This window comes from Rhinolophus hipposideros, assembly GCF_964194185.1.
Source record: "Rhinolophus hipposideros genome assembly, chromosome: 5".
NCBI classification, from domain to species: domain Eukaryota; kingdom Metazoa; phylum Chordata; class Mammalia; order Chiroptera; family Rhinolophidae; genus Rhinolophus; species Rhinolophus hipposideros.
In genome coordinates, this window is record NC_138051.1 from 46225398 (window position 1) to 46247116 (window position 21719).

Sequence of the window (21719 nt, forward strand, 5' to 3'; positions counted from 1 at the left end):
GAAAACAGAGAGAAAGGGGAAGAAAAGAGAAGAAAAGGGAGAGGGAGAGGAAGTCCATATGGCAAAGAACTGCAGGCAGCACCTCAGGCCTGAAGGAGGCCTCCAGCCAACAGCCAGACAAAAGTCAAGCGCTCAGTCATACCAAGAAATAAATTCTACCAACAACCTGAATGAGCGTGGAAGAGGATTCTGCCCTAATCAAGCTCAAGGTAAGAATTCAGCCCAGCAGACACCTTGATGGAAACCTTTAGATCACAACACCCAGCTAAGCCATGCCCAGACACCTAACCCACAAAAGCTCAGAAAATAAGTGTGGTTTTGAGCTGCTAAAGTTTGTGGTAATTTGTTACTCCATAAGAAAAAACGAATACAGACTCCTACTGATTGCTTAAGTATTATGAGCAAAATTACGGCATGCAAAGGGAATAGAAATTATAGTCGGAGGTAGGATGCAATTTTAAAAGGGGTACTTAGGAAGAGCCTCACTGAGATGGTGATATTTAAAATTAAGGGGAAAAACTATGTAGGTTTCTGGAAAAAGGAGTTTTCCAGATAGGAGGAACAACTGCAAAAGCTCTGTTCAGGAAAAACAATAACGAGTGTATGGCAGGAGTCAAGTTTGTAAGGAGGAATGTAATAGGAGATAAGGTCAAAGAAGTGATGGGGGATCTAGTAAGTATGGGGTCTGGTAAGCCATCATAAAGACTTGGGCTTTTACTGAATGAAATGGGAAACCTTGTAACAGTTTAGAACAAAGGAATAACATGAACTGACTTATGTTTTAAAAAACACCGCTCCAGCTCATTGTGTGAAAATACATTGTACAGGAACATAGCAAAAGGAGGGAGGCCAATTAAAAATTTAATACAATAATACAAGTGATAAATGATGGAGGCTTCAACCAGATTATAACAATATAGTGGTAAGAAATGAGCAGGTTGTGGATATATTCTGAAGGTAGAGACATAGGGGAGTGGATTGGGGGCAGAGAGTAGAGAACAGGTTCCATTTTAGACACATTTACTTGAAGATGTGCATGAATTTTACATACATACACACACACACACACACACACACACATATCTGAAGAGGGGAATGGCACAGGCAAAAGAGACAAACATGAATGCATGTGAAGCCATGAGGTACAATGAGATTATAAGAGGGACGCGTATGGTCAGGTGAGAGGGCCAAGAAATCAGCCCTGGGTACGCCAACATTTAAAAGTAGGGCAGATAAGGTGATACCAGCAAACTAAGGAGGGGTGGCCAGAGAGTTATAAGAAAACCGAGAAAACGTGCTGTGTCCTAGAAGTAAAGTGAAGAAAGTGCTCAAGGTGGAGGAAGTAAACGACTGTGTTACATCATGCTGAAAGGTTAGGCACCAAGCGCAGGGTGCAGTAACAGGAACTCACGGATGAGTTTCAGAGGAGTTTCACAACAAAAAATAAGGAGAAAAGTCATGGAGACAGCAACTATAAGTAACCCTTTCAAGGTGCTAGAGGACACGGAAATGTGCCAGAAGCTGAGAGAGAAGGTCAGGAAGTGTTCGTTGTTGTTTCAGAAGGGGTAAGATTATAGCACGTTCGGTATGCTATGCTGTATTAGTCAACTCAGGCTGCCATACCAAAATGTCAAAGACTGGCTGACTTAATCAAAGAAATTTATTTTCTCACAGTTCGGAAGGCTGGAAGATCTCGTGAGACCCAAACACACACTATCTGTATGGCACAACAACTTCCAAGCTGAGAATTTAATTTGAATTGGGTGTGCCCCCAAGGGTCTGACAGAAGCTACATAAACCTTTTCTGAAGAATGCACATTCAACCCACGCCTCAAAGAATCCCCACACATGCACTTGCAATAAGCACTTTCTGAGTGAAATACAAAGGTAGCTGATATGGTGCTTTGATATCCAATACACCTGCATTAAACTCCCAGCTCTACCTTTTGACTAGCTCTGCATTCTCTGGAAGTTCTCAAGCTGCAGTTTCCTTTTCTATAAAACAGAGAGAATACTGCCTGCCCCATAAGCTTTTTGAAGGCACAATTTCTGATACATAACTCTCAATAACTAGTAGTTGCTGTCATGACAGTACTAGTGGTTATTATTCTAATTACAAATTACTTCTAAGTTTTACTTAATAATGCAAATAAAAGTTGTCACCACCAATAAAATACTCTTGCACCATCTACCCTTACCCCCAAAATAACTGAACCTGATTCTAACCCATGGACAATACATGCATCAAAGACTAAATCACAATTTAAAAAAGTAAAATTTGTGTTTAGAATAATACAAATAACACATATAAAAACTTATGGTATTAAAAATACTTGTGGGATAAGCTAAGCTTAGAGGAAAATCTACAGGGTTAAATGTATACGTTACAAACAAAAAAGGCTGACATTCATCTAAAAGAGTTTGAAAAAAGAACAGTAGAACAATCCGACAGAAATAAAACAGAAAACAAACATGAAATACATAGGTCTACAAAACCAAAAGTTAGTTCTTTGAAAACATAAAATTGATAAACCCTTAGTGAGATAAATCAAAAAGAAAGAGAGAGAGAGAGTAATTTTTTATTAATTACAATTTTTTATTAATTACATTAGTTCTGCAGATATCTCAAAATAATAGTATATATACTGCTCACTACTTAGAAATTGTGAGTTTTCATATAATTTACTACAAAACTACACACGATTGCAGTCTTTCTTCTATAATGTTGTATAGTCCTCCTCTCTGTAATGTCAACTGTTGAGCAACCATCTCTGTGACAAGTAATTACTCAGCCACAAAACAGTTGAGTGTTCTACAACTAGAGATAAACTCAAAAGCCTTGGGTGAATTCTGGTGTTCTTGGAAACCCTATCCTTGCCTTGTAAAGTGTAATGTGGAAGCTTTAATTCCATATACAACAATACAGTTAAACTTTAACTTGTGATTTTTAAATGTAATTTTTGTTACTGAATGTATTAATTTAAAAGTACATTATGGCTATTATCACAAATTTATTTATTTATCTATCTATCTATCTATTTATTTATTTATTTTATTGGGGAAGGGAACAGGACTTAATTGGGGGACAGTGTGCACTTCCAGGACTTTCTTTTTCCAAGTCAAGTTGTTGTCCTTTCAATCTTAGTTGTGGAGGGTGCTGTTCAGCTTCAAGTTGTTGTCCTTTCAGTCTTAGTTGTGGAGGGCATAGCTCAGCTCCTGGTCCAGTTGCCATTACTAGTTGCAGGGGGCGCAGCCCACCATACCTTACTGGAGTTGAACCAGCAACCTTGTGGTTGAGAGGACGCGCTCCAACCAACTGAGCCATCCGGGAGCTCAGCAGCAGCTCAGCTCAAGGTGCCGTGTTCAAGCTTAGTTGCAGGGGGCAGAGCCCACCATCCCTTGCGGGACTCGAGGAGTTCAACCGGCAACCTTTTGGTTGAGAGCCCACTGGCCCACGTGGGAATCGAACTGGCAGCCTTCGGAGTTAGGAGCACGGAGCTTCAACTGCCTGAGCTACCGGGCCGGCCTACAAATTTATTTTTTAATATCTTGAAGCTGTATTTTTATAACTGTATGGTAAGTTCAAAACTATGGAAAACTAAACATTATATTATTTGAGAATTCATACATGTGATACTATAAAAAAAAAGACAATGAAATAAAACATAAAATTCAAAATTCTGGTTGCCGGGGTGGAAGGGGAAGGAGGAGATGCAAGCAGGACTATAAGAAACCCATTAGTTTTATGTTCTTTGTCTCAAATTGAGTAATAGGTCCATGTGTATTTGTTTAATTATTATACTTATATATGTTTTATATGCAGTCTTTTATATTTATGAAATATTTATAATTTAAAAAGGAACATTCATAGCATAAGAAAAAACTCTTCAAAAAAACAAACAACCCAATTGAAAAATGGGCAGAGGACCTGAAGAGACATTTCTCCAAAGAGGACTTACAAATGGCAAATAGACATATGAAAAAATGCTCAACATCACTAATCATCAGAGAAATGCAAATAAAAACCACAATGAGATATCACCTCACCCCAGTCAGAATGGCTATCATCAACAAGACAAATAGTAACAAGTGTTGGAGAGGCTGTGGAGAAAAAGGAACCCTCATACACTGTTGGTGGGAATGCAGACTGGTGCAGCTGCTATGGAAGGCAGTGTGGAGGTTCCTCAAAAAGTTACAAATAGAATTACCATATGACCCAGCAATCCCTCTCCTGGGTATCTACCCAAAGAATTTGAAATCATTTATACATAAAGACACATGTGCTCCAATGTTCACTGCAGCTTTGTTTACGGTGGCCAAGACATGGAAACAACCAAAATGAACTTCGGTAGATGAATGGATAAAGAAGTTATGGTATAGGTGATGGAAGGAGAACTGACTCTGGGTGGTGAACACACAATGGGATTTATAGACGATATAATACAGAATTGTACACCTGAAATCTATGTAAGTTTACTAACAATTGTCACCCCAATAAAATTAATAAAAAAAAAAAAAGAAGTTATGGTATATATACACAATGGAATACTATTCGGCGTTAAGGAAAGATGATATAGGAACATTTGTGACAACATGGATGGATCTTGAGAGTATAATGCTAAACGAAATAAGTCAGACAGAAAAAGCAGAGAACCCTATGATTTTACTGATATGTGGTATATAAACCAAAAACAACAAAAGAACAAGACAAACAAATGAGAAACAAAAACTCATAGACACAGACAATAGCTTAGTGGTTACCAGAGGGTAAGGGGATGGGGGGAGGGAGATGAGGGTAAGGGGGATCAAATATATGGTGATGGAAGGAGAACTGACTCTGTGTGGTGAACACACAATGGGATTTATAGATGATGTAATACAGAATTGTACACCTGAAATTGTGTAATTTCATTAACAATTGTCACCCCAATAAATTAAATAAATAAATAAATAAATAAATAAATAAATAAATAAATAAATAAATAAATAAAAGAAAAAGAAGGAAAAAAAACTCTTGAAAATTAAAAATGTGATAGCAGGAAATAATTATCCCAGAGTTTAAGCTGAAAAATCCTCCAGAAATTAAACAAAACCATAGAGATGAAAAAATGTTTTTAAATTAAAAAATTAAAAAGATGAAGAGATGGACAATGGAGAGAGGGGAAAAAAAGTAAATTAGAGGATCAGTATAGAAGAATCTACTTCTAAATAAGGGGAGATTCAGAGAGAGAGAAAACACAACATGAAAGAAAGGAAATAACACAAAACAAATAATATAAAACTATTTCCCTAAACTGAAGGACATGAGTTTCCAGATTGAATAGGCCCACCAAATTACCTGCATAAGTCTTTATCCCTTAGAGATACATACTGAAATATTTATAGATGACTGCCCCATACCATGACATCATAATGAAATTTCAGAACAGCAGGAAAAAGGAGAAGATTCCTAAACCTTCTATAAGCTGGAGATGGGGCGAGTACGGTCAATACGGCACTGTATTTCTCAAATGGCAACATTGGAAGCTAGAAAGCAACAGAACCACTACTTTAAAAATTCTGAGGGAAAATTATTTTCAATCCAATTCTGCGTCTGGCCAAATCAAGCATAAAAGCAGAAGAAATACTTGTTCAGATTTGCAAGGCCTCAAAGTGTTTTTTTCCCCACTCATCTTTTCTAAGGAACCTACTAGAGGATATCACCATCAAAATAAGGAAAGAAGATAAATGATGCTAAGAAACGGAATTTAATAAAGATAAGCAAAGAGAATCTCCTGAGATTGCTAAAAGAAAATCCCAAAATGAGAGCTCTAGTTTACAGTTGGAGAGCAACTAAGCCAGATTGGAGCAAAGAGAATACACATCTCCAAGATACCGCCTATGTGGGATTGTGAGGAGAGAAGATGCAACAACTGTCAGAGGTTTAGGGAATGGATTAGGTATATAGAAAACTAAGCAATTAGTAAAACTGAGTAATTATTAACTCCAAAGTAATTATTCTGTGAAGAATATTTTGCACAATCAATAATGTGAAAAATAAATACTGACTTACTCAAATATTACAAAATAATCTACATAAGGAAGAAAGGAGGAAGGGAAGTAATTTGCGTATGTGCTAGAAGTAGAGAGAGGGTTGGGCACATCAGCTAGAGAACAGAAGTTTCAGCTTCCACAGTACGAAAGCAAGAATGATACATAAAAATGAAAGGGGAAAATAAATCAAGAAATGAAAGCAAGTTATTTAGGAACATGGGAGGAAGTACCAATATATGCAATATGACAAATAACTGCCTCCAGGACAAAGGACTTAAGAGCAGGAAGAATGGAGTGTTTCTTTTCATTGTGACTCTAGTGGTACTGTTTTCCTTTTTAAGTTATGGACATATGCTATTTTTTAAACATAAAAATTAATTTTAAAAAACAGATTTTTTTAAAAAGGTCAAATAAGAATAATAATAGCCATTATTTCCCAAGTCCCTACTACATAAGGGAAATATACCTGATCTTCAGAAATCTATCACTATTCCTCAGGCTAGAATTGCAGAGTAAGATTATCCCAATTTTACATATGAGAAAACTAAAAATGAGAACAAACAGGAACATTTTTTAATTGTTTTGTTTCTTTTGTTAATGTTTTGTTTGGTCCTTTACCTTTCCAGCAGTAGCAAAATATTCACCATCAGGGGACCACTCCATCAAATGTACAGATACTGAGGTTCTAAAAAAAACAAAGTCAAACAGTTACCATTTTTAAAATCTGGAACACTGTATAGATGATTTTTAACATCATTATAACAAGAGTGTTTTGAACTCTCTAAAAATAAAATATTTCACCTCCCTAAAAATATGAATTAATTAAAATTAATCCAAAGTTCTTTTTGGGGATCCAAAGAATGCAATTAGCATGTATAAATGATATCTCCAATTTTACAAGCCCGACCAACATCCTAAATATAACATGTTAAAAATTAAGCTCACCATCTTCCCTGGCTAATTGGTCCCCATCACATAATCCATACTGTTAATAGTTCAGCCATCCTTCCACTTGAAAGAGTGACTGGCAACATTCATCACACCTTCTCCCTCCCCATCACCATCCACACCTCTTCCATTAATGTGTAATCCCTATGTGTCAACCCTGTCAACCCAAGTACTGAGGTTAATACTATGAAAATATTTTGCCCTTTTTAAAAACAATCAACTGTAGCACAGATTGAAGTAAGATATGCATTATGATGAGTTTTGGTTAGAAAAAGTCTACTTTCTAGGCTTCTAAATGCAATGGTACCATCAAAAAATAAAGATGATTGTGAAACATATTTTAGGAGGCTTTTTTTTTTAATGAATGAACACAACAACAGAATTAGACACTAACTTGCACTGCCAGATGCACTTCCAATCATTTAAAACGGGAGGAATTTTATTATCAATTTCTTCCTCTTCTTCCAGAATGTCACCTTCTGGAGGAGCCCACAGCTGAAGAGAATCAGTTGCTGTCAACAATCTGTTATCTGAAAATTAAAGAATGTTCTACTGAATAAACAGGGGTTATCTAGAAAAAGAAACACACGTCAGCTGCTACATAGGTCTAAAAACTGTACTGTGAAAAATAAGCAATATTGTCTATGAAAAAAATTCTAAAAACCCACTAGGCAAAAAAGAGTAGTTCTTGCAGGAAACTTGAGAACAAAAAAGAAAAGCTTACTGGCAAAGAGCTATTATTTATCAGATAAATCTTTTCTAAAAATAACTGAAAAAATACAATAAAAAAAACCAAAAAATACCACATAGAATGTTCTCAGGATATAAGATATAACTAATGAAATATAAGGCAAAATTAATGAAATCTGCTTTTCTACTTGGAATATAAAAATTATCCTCATTAATTGTGAATGTAAAAAGGATAAAAGCCATTATTATTAGAGGTTTCTAATCTTTCAAAATTAAAGACAATAATCTCCTGAAATACAAATAACAAAATGAGATAGGTTTCTTTGGTCATGTTTTATTTCTTATTTCTTTGTTAATAAATACAATTAAGGATAAAATGCAGCACATGTTCAGTAAAGAAACAAATCACCGTTCTTAAAATATTAAAAGACAGGGCGAAAAAAGCACAGAACTAATAGTAAATTCAACATTGTATAAAGCAGTGTATACCAAGAAGAAAAAAGTACATTCATTCACTAGCAAAAAGAAAATATACTATTGATCATTTCATTATGGGAGATTATATATCACATCATAATCATACATTTAAAACAAATATTTACTTTTCATAATGTCTAATATAATTACTAAATACCTTGAGGATCCCATGCTAAATTGTATGTCACGGAACTCAAAAAAAACTGCCCAGTTTTAAGCCATTGACACTTGAGTTGCTGAAACACAGAAAACGGTCAGATTTTAAAAATAATATCCACAAACACTACCATTTCATCATTTTCATCAACTTAAGACCTTATGATCGAAAACAAAGATTTAAATATTTCACTATTATTTCCAAAATACCATTTTTTAAAAAACCTTCCAATAGTTCCACTTACTATTTATTCTACCATATCAAGCTGCTTGCCATGCCCAAACAAAGCATGTTATCTCAGGCTTATTTCCACATCTATAAACATATTCTTATACTTAAGATATCCTTTCCTCTCTTCTCCACCTGCAAACTCTTAGGCTTACATCAAGATCTAGCTATATCATCACCTTTGCTGTGAATCTTTTTCTGACATTGTCGTAGCACTCATCTCACTTTTTACATTCTACCATTATAACACTAGTCACACTGAATAGTTGTTCATATGTCTGACTCTCCCATTAAATTACAGCTCTTCAAGGGCAGGAATTATGTCTTCAGTGTTGTAATGGCTAGTAAACAGATGCTCAATAAATATTTATGAAAACAAAATACACCTTAGGAAAAAGTGCAAATTATCACAAATCTATGGACTCAATGTCTAAAATAAAACTAGATATGCCTCCCAAAAAGTCAACAAACTTGAATTATATAATACATAAAATCTACAAACCTGACCTATATTATATTTATTTGAATAATTTCCATTATTTTTCTTACTATTTTCATTCTAAAAGGTAAAAAGAAAATTTAAAGTTTAAAAGTCAAAGGTCTCTGTCATCAAATACAATATCTAAGTAAAAAGACGTTTAGGTATTTCTTTGTAGTACACAAACATAAAATGGCCTCATGGTAAATTGTATTGCAACATACAGCTGTGAGGCCTGAAGCAAGTTATACATTAATCACTTGGCATGTACTAATAATTTAATAAATGTCAATTGCCTCTTTCTTTACAATATTTTTATAATAGCTAATAATTTATTCAAGATTTCATAACTGTCTAGAGGCAGAATTTTTAAATATAACTACAAACCTGAATTTCATTATCTAACAATAATTTTATATTTTTAATTAGGGTAAAAGTTAATTTCCCATCACTGCTGAACAAACAACTGTCACAATAGTATTTTAAATACTGTTCAACAGATCTATTTCAGAGTAATAATTAAATCATTCCTACAACTAAAGATATTGCTAATATTCTTTCCTTTAGTATTTCTCAGAGTGTAATTGCTGAACCAACAACATAGCAGAAATTTTGAGTGAGGCCTGGAGTCTGAATTTTTAATAGGAACTTCAGGTGAGTCTTAAGCACTCTAAAATTTGATATCCATTTTATAATACTATCATAGGGAAAAGACTAATATTCTAATTCGTGGGTTTTTTTAATGTAAAAAGAAATTCCAATATATATATTTAATGAAATATCAAAATCACTTGTTTTAATGTATTTAAGAGTATACTTTTTAAAAAAAAATTACTGGTAAATATGTACTCTTGGCATTCAGATTTCACATTGGCATTTTTCACTATTTGTGAGTGATGATGGAGTTCCTATGCATGCAGTAACTTTTAAAGGGGTTAATAATTCTAAACATATGGGATTTTCAGAATATTCAGTAAGATAAAATAAAATACAGCACCCAGAATGAATCTGAATGGTTCTCAATGTGTTATGCTAGACCACTTAGCTGGTAAGTGAATTTACCTAAGCTCCTAACTCCTTCATTCAACAAATATTTAGGAGACTATTATGTCCCAGATATTAATATATTCTAAGTACTTGGGATGCATCGGTGAACAAAAGAAACAAAGCTCCCTACTCTCATGAAGCTTACATTCTAAATAGTAAACAATAAACAAACAAGATAGTGCTATGGAAAAAATTTTAAAATAGAAGGATAAGGAGGTTAAAATAAAGGTGGTAGAAGCAAGTGACAATTTTTAAAAGAGTGATGAAGGTAAACCCCATTGAGGAGGTTATTATCAAGCAAAACCTTAAAGGATCTGCAGGAGCTGGCTGTGGAGCTATCTAGAGAAAGAATAACATTCCAGAGAAGAGAACAACCAATGCAAAGGCCCTAGAGGGGAGGGTAACTGTTCTAAGAATAGTAAAAATGCCAGTGTGGCTGGAATAACATGAGAGGAGATGAGCTCTGAGAAGTAATAAGTGGATGGTGGGGCAAAGAAAGGTTGTAGTGTACTCTAAGGATTTTTGGATTAGAATCTGAGGGAAATATGGAGCCATCACACTTTTAAGCAGAGAATGTCATGATCCGGTCTGCTGAGAAAAGAGGAGAAAGGGGGGATAGAAACAGCTATCAGACAAAGAATAGTCTGGTAATCTAAACAAGAAACAATAGTTCAACTAGGGTCAATCCCAATTAACAAGGTAAATCTCAATTAGCAATATTCTAGAAAATTGAGTTTCTAAAAGGCCTGGGGATATGTTCCTAGTGAATGTAAAAGATCTACCATAAAGCACCAGGCCACCTTATAACACTGGCTCCTGAGGAGCTCTTTATTGCTATCAACTGGATTCTAAATTTAATTCTAAAAGTTTTCTACTATCATTTAGTACTTACACAATTTCTCTTATGAGAATTTATGCCCAAGGGCTCAAAAATACAAACAGCATTACCATACGAAGCTGCAATCTAAAAAAGAATGAACAAAGCATTAATATTTAGGAAAAGAAAAAATAAAGACAACCACCTTTTCACAATAATGTATGAACTAATTACATATAATAACAATCCCAACACAATATTCATGATTTATTCCCTTCCGTAAACATTAACTGGAAAAGTATTGGACTTAAGAATCTCTTCCCTATTATCAAAAATTCAGCAGGCTTTATTTTATGTATCAAATACAAGGCTGATCTACAGCAAATATAAGGTTGACCTATTAAAGAAATCATCGTTTTCTGTAGGAGGTTTTTCATTTTTAATATAGAAATAACTTTATTAACAAAGACACATTTCAATGGTACATCTGTCAGAAACTTTATAATCCAGTGACTATAAAAACCATGAGAAGTACAGAAAGATATCAAAGAGTAACAGGTATTAAATATATATCAAATAAAATGACATTAATTGCAGCATCAAACAAAGAATGCCAACTGGGAAAACCATCTAGAAGGTATAGAGAAAATGGACTAAGGAGAAATCAGAGAGACACCAACTGCATCTGGAGGAGAAAGAGCTGATGCAGACATCTCCTGGTGGACACTGTTCCAGGTCACATACTTGATAAGGGACATAAATCCCTCTCTCCCTAGAAACTACCAGAGCCTGCTTTTCAATAATTCCTTAAAAGCCATTTCCAGTTCATCTTCCTCCTGGCAAGAGGGAATCAACAACAGGGAACAGACCATTAACCATCCCTTCTGATACCTCTAGACCTAACAGTTAACCTAATAACTTAAATTAGGTATGTATTCTTTTTAAGTCCAGCCAAAAAGGTCTACTCTGATTTCAGGGTACACTCATGCCAAACAGTGATTTTAACTTGTTACTTAATATCTAACATTCTTTCTACAAAAAAAAAAAAAAAAAAAGCTTTTAATCCACAATGGTACGGGAGAAGCTACTTAAAATGCCTGGCTGAGGTAATACTTAGGCAAAACATGTTATGAATGATCACGTTGAACATGTCAGTCAATGAATGAATGATTATAACTGGCTAACACAGTCATAAATGTGAAAGTTATCACCACAATGACTGTGGACAAAGGAAATAAAAGACAATATATCAAAGATGTCATAATTATACCTTATTTATCTTACAGGTATAGAAAAGTAAAAACATAGATATGAACACCAAGGCCTTATATATTTAAAAAAAAAACAACAACTTTGCTTCCATAGAATTTTATTGTGATTATTACCAGCACATAAATAATGTATTAAAATTCATCTCTGACAACTATTGTACATCACTAGGCAGGTTTAAAGCTACCTTAATTGGCCTACGGAGATCAGCAATGAAAAATGAATGACAGAAATCTGACACTCTCAGTGTTCTCTAAAAAGCAAGCTATGCTTAAGAAAAAAAAAATTGGGAAAAATCAGAAAAGCAAGAAACAAGTATCAGAAAACACCAGGAAACTCAGTATTTCATTACTAGGTCAATTATATCACTGGATTGCCATATTATGCTATATTTGCACAAATATTAAAGCTTGATACAAGAAGCGGGGTGAGACAGAAATAATAATGTATTTTTTGGCATAAATTTGCATGGTTACTATTTATTACCGTGAATATTATAGCATATCCTTGATTTAACATATCCTTGGAAAAAAATGTTATTACTCAGTAAAGAAAAATTCGAGACCATTAAGACTGTTTAAATTATGACAATTATGACAGGAAAAATCTCATTTTCATATTCTTGTAGAGCCATTCAACTCTGCTACATAGTATTGCTCTTGCTGCATTGCTAGAGTATACAGCAAATATGATATATTTACTTTACATTAAATAAACCATAATGTTATGTACATTAGGCTTGAAATTTGGGGGAGGGGTACATATGATGAAATTTGAACTATATCAAAATAAACCCTGTTTTAAAGTCTGAAGGGAATAAACATTAAGATTCTTCACTCAACAAATAAAACTTTCATTAAATTAACAGAAACTTTACAAAGCACCTGTTATATGACAAATATTATTTTAGACATTAAAAACTTGCCAAAGTTCTTGATAAAAATTTGGTGTTATTATAATTTTGGGGAGAGACAAGGGATGCTAGATAGAGAAGATAAAAGTTTACTTCCCTACTATTGATTTAATAGTTGCTAGAATTATTAACTGGCAGAATATCAGTACCCAGAGGATTGTGAGGTCTACAGATCTTTTAAGACTATACACCTGTAGAACAATTAATTATCACATTGTCAGCTTCATGGCTCTTTACAATTTGTATACAACTCTCACTTCACCCACTCCTATCGATAGGCACCTAAGCAAGGTATATTAATAAGAAACTGTAGGCAAGCCTTGTATAAAAAGATAAGAATACTCTAGGAATGTTAAATATATTAAAGGATGACATATAATAAAGTAATTAAATCCCTTACTTACTCTTCCATGTTGGTTAGAACACTCCACACAGCTGACTTGGATGTTTCCATGCTTAGCACCAGGTATGATCTGCACACATTCAAAGTCACTTGCCAAAATAACAATATCACAGCCTGATCCATATGCCTGAAAAGAAAAGTTTTATAATACATAAGATACGTAACTTTTGAATTATGATGACAGTTTATCTTAGATTTAATTGCCATTGTAATTGTGTACATTAACACATTTTACAGAAATAGTTAATGTAAGAATATTAAGAATACCAATTTCCAAATAAGAACATTAAGTCACATCAAAAAATGGGATGATGACACCCTACGCATTATCATTCAAAACTGCTACTATCAGGAAAAGGGTCCTTTCAGTTCTTAAACACTATGGGCTCTGTCCTGCAGGTCAGAAATCACACTGCTTAGAGTTTCTCTCCAAAGCTCATCTCAGTAAACTCTAAAGAATAAAACCTCCATCTGAGAGTAATAAGGCACTGAAAGCTACAATTGCATTCCCAGGTTTCAAACGAGGCTTGAGAAAGATCACGATAGAAACCAGATGCATTTTCCAACACAATTCCACATGGCTTAAAGAGCTAGTTAAATAGACATGAACCTCGGAGACAGAATTACATGCACTAAGGCAAGGACTAAACTTAAAACTCAACTGCCTAAGTGAATCCATGAGGCAGCCTGCCTTCCCCTTTCCCTCAACCTTGGGGGAGTGAGGAAAACAACCCAAAGTGGTTTCACAAAAAAGGTTAAATGAAATAAAAACTAAACTGATTTATATAAAATATTGGCAAACATAACTATACATTCAAAAAATAAAATATAACACAAAATTAAGTTCCTGGAAAATCCTCTTGTTCAATGTAACTATAATGTGCAAAACCACGTTTCCTCCTATTGCCACACTTCTTGGTGTACGCCATTCCTGTTTTGCAACTTTGTGAATTTTATGATGACATAAGGGGCAGAGAGTGGGGACATGTTTTTTTGCTTCCAAAATCACCCAATGATTAAATATTCCAAATAACTGCACAATCTAATTCTCAAATGAAAAAGCCCCATTAAAAGCAACATAAATATAAAATTTATGAGGTTGTATTTTTCTCAGTATTTCTACACCTTTAAGCAGTATGGTCATGTCCTACAAAATATAGATACCCAATAGCCAGGGCTGACATGTGAGGACACCTAATTTAGTGACCTCTGTCCTGAAGAGGTCCATGTGTGGCTGCTAACAAAAAGAGGGAAATGAAGATAAAGACGAGATAGGAAGACAAACACTACTTCTACAGGTTACTAAAACTTCCAATGTTGCCAAAATCCTGCTATAACCACTATAAACCATTTCTACCCATAAATTTACAAACACCAAAAAGTTCACCAAAAGAAAAACAAAGAATGTCAAGCAAAGGAAATACGGGAGTGGGGGAATCATTCACAGGAGGAAATAACCACTTATATTCTTATACACAAGGTAGATTTGCTATACCATGTATTCAAGAAAGCTGAACTGAAAGGGAATATTGAGTATAGGCAGAAGAAATGTTTGTATCTCCATGCTAATCTGTCAAATTATATTATTAAAATAACCTTACCCCTAAATAACATTTCACAATTTCCAAAGTGCTTTATAGAATTATCTCAGCAAGGTGGATTGACAGAAAGAGCACAGACATTATCTAGTTTGGAATTACACATACTGGGCTTTCAATTGTGGTTCTGTCATACTGTGTGATCTTAAGCAAATTATTTAAGCTCTCTGAGCATTTCTGTGATAAAATGAAAGGAATAATACCTATCTCTTAGGATAATTTTGAAAATTAAAATAGAAAATCTATTTGCATAATGCCTAGCACACATAGTTCATTTAAGATAAAAAACAGTGCCCAATATCCCAAGCCTGGGTTAAGGATTGGGAATACAGGATCACAAGATGTGGTTACAGTGAGTCTAATGGGGAAATGACAAAGTGAATCACCAATCACAAATAACAAACTGCCATGACAGATATACCCAAAAACTACTAGAAGAAAACAGAAGGTACTCAATAAATGTTACATTACTCCCCCTTTAATCTTTGCAACAAACCTGAAGGAAGATACAATCATTATCACCGTATAAAGAAAGTTCATTAATTTGCCCAGTTAGTAAGTGGAAGATGCTGAAACTCAGATTCTTACAATTCTTATGCTCCTTCCCCCAACATTACATATCAAAAGACACAAAATATTCCAGATAAGTATTTAGTACACTTGCTTCTCTAAAGATGAGCCATTCCCGGCAACTGCTACTATAAACAGACAGGCTCTTACTGCTCATTAAAAAGGATGTTTACTTTTCCCTAGATATTCATAATTGCTCGATTGTTTCCAGAAAAGATGCACCATACTCCTTACCTGCAGGGAATCTTGCTATTTTTCTGATCCAGCAATAGTTCTCAAACCTGGCTGCATCAAAATCACTGAATGAACTGGTTAAATATACTGATTGCTTGGTCCCACTCCAAAGTTATTAAATCAGAATATTCATGGATAAAAGATGTTGGCAAATATCTATCAAAATGTAAATACAATGTACTCTTTGATCAAATAAGCTCCTATTTTACTCTATAGGCATATGTACGAAAGTTTGCCAAAATATATATATATTATAGAAAGATATTCCCTGCCTCATTATTTATAGCAGCAAAAACTGAAAATAATTGTGTGGTTAAATAAATAACTAAATATCTATACACTGGAATACTATGCAGCTACTAAACATTTAGACTAGTGCTCTAAAATGGTTTCAAATCCCTTATCAAACTAGTAATTATCATCATAATGGAACAATTATGACTGGTACTGGTTTCCTATGGAACCACACCCTAGGCAATGCCTGCCATTTTATATAATATCCATGGTCACACCTAGAAGGGAACCTCCTAAACGACTGCACACTAAAAGCTTGCAAAACACCGAGAGAAAGTATTATTCTTTACCTTTCTCTAAAGAGTGTAAGGCACAAATAACCCACGTATGGAAGAGAGGACTCATAATCTATCAGTACTAAATCACATGCATTGTATAACTGAAGGCTCACAATATTTTAATGATTTATATAAACATGTGTTTAAATGTGTCTGGATCCCACTACACTGAATGGTCCATCAGATCAAGGACCATGTCATCATTGTTTGCTATTGTAATCCCAGCAGCCAGCACATAGCAGTCCTCAATAAATATCTGTATAACAAATGAATGATTCAAAATCTTCCTAATATCTGGCTCCAGAAGCCTAAGTAACAGGAAACTTGGTGGAACAACATCGAGTTCAGATAGCTGACATAACCTAATAATTTGGCCAAGTCTAAGACAATAGCTATACAAGGAAAGAGAGGGAGATTTTGCTGATTTTCCAGTTTAACAGTATCATGGATTTAGAAGACCTATCTGAAAGGAATCTACCAAAGTCTTCCTTAATAATTTATCATTTACTGAATATCTATTATGATCAGACAGTCAGTCAACTATGGTCGTTATGAACATTGTATCTTGATAGGCCCCCTTTTAAACATGGAGAAACTGAGGCCCAGAAAGGATAAATAATTTGTCCAAGTTTGTAAGAGTGAGGATCCATTTGCTTCATAATAAAGCCCCTGCTCTTTCTAGTGTATCACCCACTTCTACTCCATTAAGCTGTCTTATTAGTGCCAGAAAGTCCATGTTCATCTTTGCAATCCCAAGTAACTTACCATAGCATCTGGCCCAGAGGAAAGACTCAGTGAAGGCCAATAGATGAGAAGGTTTATACAAGATCTATAATTACTCGAGATTACTATTGTCTCAATTTTAGGTCAACAGCAATTTTGTTCCATTCTTCTTTCTCAGAATTCAGTTTTACCAAAGAAGAATTTATAGTGCAAGAGGAAGAGAGTGCTCACTGAGGCTGCAAGCAAATACGAAAATGACCCCAGAGTATGGGATGTGGTCTCCCTTGTACTAGATAAATAAAATATCTCTGACTTAGCTGAGTATTAACTACTCCACAAACGGGAGACAGGCCACAGGGTCAATTCAGGGAAGCAGAAAAAGGACATCAAGACTTTTCTGAAGCAAATGGAATCCCTTAACCAGGTTCTTCATCCCTTGGGTTCACGGTAGAACTGTCCCTCTGCCATAGCACTATCTACCAGGGTCCTGCACTTGTAACAGTACTGATCTATAAAACATTTATCTCTAAGTTAAGGATATGGTCAGGCCCAAACCCATAGGCAAGGCCCAAGAAAAGAGAAAAAGTCAGAAAAACACCCTTTCCTTCCATTCATGTGGGAAGATTTATTTTATGGAAGGACTGAACTGTCCTTATGATGAAAAAGAATTAATAAGTAGCCGAAAGTAAGAACTCATGACCAAGAGATAACTCTGTAGTACAAATCCTAAAGTCAAAGACATGCTTTAAAAGTATTAATCCTCACTTGTTTTAGCCTTATTTTTGGAGACCAAATCCATACTATTAGGAAAGAGACAAGTTTTCTCTCTGCTTTGAGCATTGAAACTAAGAGTTTTCAATGTGGACTGTAATGCACAGATGGTCTCAGGAGGTCTCTGAACTCATAGAAATTATATTTAAAGTCACGTGAATGTCCTTGTTTTCCCTGGATCCACAGATCTCAAGTTTGTCTAAAAGAATCTCTTTCTTAGACTAAACTTGTCATATTATCCCATAATAATGATATAGGTGCTAAAAACTTGAGTATTTATTACCAAGATTATTTTCTATGTTTTTAGTTGAGATACCCAAAACTTCATTAGAAGAACCTTGTCAATTAGTTGAGGCTGAAAAACAAAGTTACCTTCTTCTTTTATCTTATTAAAATGTTACACTTGATGAAAAAATAAAATATCCTCTAAAGTCATAAAGTACTCTGAATTAGCATACCATCATTATTATAATAAAGATATTGTTGTCTTCTGTAGAGTTTAATGTTATTGTGAACAATGATTAAGTAATTCAAACAGGCATAAGACACTCACTGTCTTCTCTAATTTCATTTTTATACATAATGGCTTTGACTATATTACTTTCAGAAAAGCAAACAATACTCATCCCACAAGTACTATTCTAATTTATCATATTTCCTTTAAGTCTTAAATTAAAATATAAAGAAAAGAAATATTTTTTTAATCTTACAGAAACACGACCTTTTCTGTGAGAATAACGAGTACAAACAAAAATTATATTGGCATTTTCTAAAGAGTAGTTGGATGCTTTAAAGAGTAGTTGCAGGGTCAAAGTTTGAGACCATTAACAACTGCTAACAGATGTATCAAAATTTAAAAGAAAAAGAAAGCACTGATGAATCAAGAGGCATTGAGTATGCTGAGAGTTTGTCTACTTTAACAAGGTGTTGTAGTCTTATCAAGAATATTTTATCAATAGTGTTACTGCTACCTCTCCCTGAGGTAGTGAGTGGAACTCCCACCTCTCCCTGAGAGTGAGTTTTGATTCCTCTAAGTATGTTCACTCTCCTACAAATGAGGACACGTGTTATTAAGAGGTAGAAAAATAATTACTAAAAAGAGGTATTTACTGAAAGCCTAGTGGGTAACAGGTATTGTACTATGCATTCTACATTCCTAGTCTTCTTTCAAGACTGCAACAATCTTATATAAGTTGGTTATTAGTCCCACTTTAATATAAGGAAATGGAACTTTGTATGATTTAATCAAAGTCCTAACCCACAAGGTAAATACATGCTGGGATGCAAATTCAGATCTCTACATTTTTTTATCCACTTAAGTAATAACCATTTTCTATCGTTTCGTTTTCTACTGCTCAAATTTTTGTTCTTATGGGTATATTGCACAAATGCATTTAAATTCTTCATTTCTATTGTGATCTTTTGCTTTATAAACAAACAAAAAGCTAAAGAGAAGACACAGTTAACAGGGCTTTTGGTTCCTTGGTTGTACCAAGTTATGTTCAGAATATACTTTTAGTTGGCCAATGTTGGCCTATGAAAAATCTTACAACCATGAAAACAAAGCACAGATTAACACAAATTTCCCCAGAAAACATCCTTTCCCTCTCTTCATTTTAGTCACGTAATTAAAATTCTAACTGTTTATGATGTTCTCAGAATTAAAAATTAACTTCTAGAATGGACAAACAGGTTTCCCTATTGAGTAAGTCCCTTATTAAGCTTTTTTTTATATATAATAATTATCCATTAAAGCTATCTATAAGCTAAATAAACCATTTTGAATGTTTAATTTTTAATGTTTTCAGTAACAAGATTTTCTTTTTATAGCGAAAATAACACATGCGCTAAATTTTTAAAAATAGGAAAATTAAGTAACCTTCTTAGTCTTGACCATATCTCCTCATTCCCAAAAAGCAGTCACGTAATAATTATCTATAAACCCTTCCTGAAATGTTTAGTGTACACAGAGGGTGCCAAAAAATGTATACCCATTTTAAGAAAGGAAAACTGTATTAAAATTGTAATGATATATACCGATAACAAAAGATGAATACAAGTCGCCTTTGACTTCTGCAATTACAAGAGGTGCTCAAAGTGGTTACCATTAGCATCCAGACACCTCTGATTATGTGCACCTCTGGGCACAGACAGGGTTTCTCAGGGCACCACCAGTACTTCTGGGCACAGCCAGACTTCCTGGGCTTCTTAGGGTACCACCAATCTCTCCGGGCACAGCCAGGGTTTCTCAGGGCACCACCCCAGTACTTCTGGGCACAGCCAGACTTCCTGGGCTTCTTAGGGTACCACCAATCTCTCCGGGCACAGCCAGGGCCTCTCAGGGCACTGCCACTCTCTCTGGACACAGCCAGACTTCCTGGACTCAGCCAGGGCTCTCAGGGCACTGCCACTCTCTCTGGACACAGCCAGACTTCCTGGACTCAGCCAGGGCCCTCAGGGCACTGCCACTCTCTCTGGGCACAGCCAGACTTCCTGGACACAGCCAGGGCCTCTCAGGGCACGGCCACTCTCTCTGGACACAGCCAGGCTTCCTGGACACAGCCAGGGCCTCTCAGGGCACGGCCACTCTCTCTGGACACAGCCAGACTTCCTGGACACAGCCAGGGCCTCTCAGGGCACTGCCACTCTCTCTGGGCACAGCCAGGGCTCTCAGGGCACTGCCACTCTATCTGGGCACAGCCAGGGCTCTCAGGGCACTGCCACTCTCTCTCTGGGCCTCTCGGGGTACTGTGCTGGAACAACAGCGGCTCACAGTCAAGGTACTTACATATTATAAATGGCGGCCAGTCAAGACACAAAAGCAAACATCCGCCAGTTCCACTACATGGTGGTATGTTCCGAAACAGTCAAGTAGTCCATTAAATTAGGGATGGAAGGCAATTTCCCATAGTCCATAGTCATTCGCCAGGGCTGTCCTGGGGGTGAGGGACGACCTTGACCTCACTCTCCTCTCCCAAGGAGGACTCAGCAAATGTTTCCTCCCGGGACAAGTCCCGCATCCAGGCTGTGTCAGCAAGCACTTCGCAGCCCACGTGGCCACTTCGCAGCCAGGCCACATGGCTACTGGTTGGGGAACCGTCCACGTCTTCCCACCCCTCCACGGGGATCCAGCTCTCAGGCAGCTGCTCCTCCTGGTCTTCCTCAGACTGAGCTTTCATACGCACAAACTGCGTATGAAAATTTTTAAAAATAGGAAAATTAAGTAGCCCTTCGGAGAGCTTTGGCCGGCACCGTATCCTGCCGACTACGCCATGTGTCACACAGGGGACCCTGCTCGCTGCATCATTGTCGTGCGGGGCGTCCAGAGGTGTGTAAGGTGGGGTCTCTTCTCCCGCTCCCCACATAAGAATGCAGGACATGGTGAGGCCAAAAAGGGACACCCATGGAGCCATAAGTAGGGGAGTCATATCACTATATTCTCACCGGCGGCATCCGCCTCTCTGCAATCTGCTCTTGCTAGCCCCCATCTTTTCTGCTAGTGTAGCCACAGCAGTTATATTAGTGGCCAATGGCCTACGGGTTACAGCTGACGGCCAACTAGCCACGGCTGCTGGCCATCTGATCACAGTTGATGGCCATTTACTACCCGAGCCAGCACATTTCTATGTGAGGCCGAGAGCCTGGAAACTGCTTTTTGGGGCTTTGTCCCACAATTTTACATTTGAAAAAAATTTTTAAGTTGATAGTATATTATGTATTATGTGGCACTATTAATATGCAATGTTTATGACAACTTCCAACTATTTTGTAACTACTGGATATTTCCAGAA

The 21719-nt window shown here is 35.9% G+C and overlaps 1 protein-coding gene across 7 annotated transcripts in view; it reads right to left on the bottom strand.

Moving 5' to 3' along the window:
• Window positions 1-21719, bottom strand: part of DMXL2 (Dmx like 2) — a 121985-nt gene that overhangs the window by 84307 nt on the left and 15959 nt on the right. For all 7 annotated transcript variants that reach the window (XM_081049104.1, XM_081049100.1, XM_081049103.1 and 4 more), the window contains exons 2-6: window positions 13462-13587; window positions 10951-11022; window positions 8306-8384; window positions 7376-7511; window positions 6652-6718 (exon numbers count right to left, since the gene is read on the bottom strand). In XM_081049104.1, the coding sequence (XP_080905230.1) occupies window positions 6652-6718; window positions 7376-7511; window positions 8306-8384; window positions 10951-11022; window positions 13462-13587 (480 nt within the window). The remainder of the gene's footprint in view (window positions 1-6651; window positions 6719-7375; window positions 7512-8305; window positions 8385-10950; window positions 11023-13461; window positions 13588-21719) is intronic.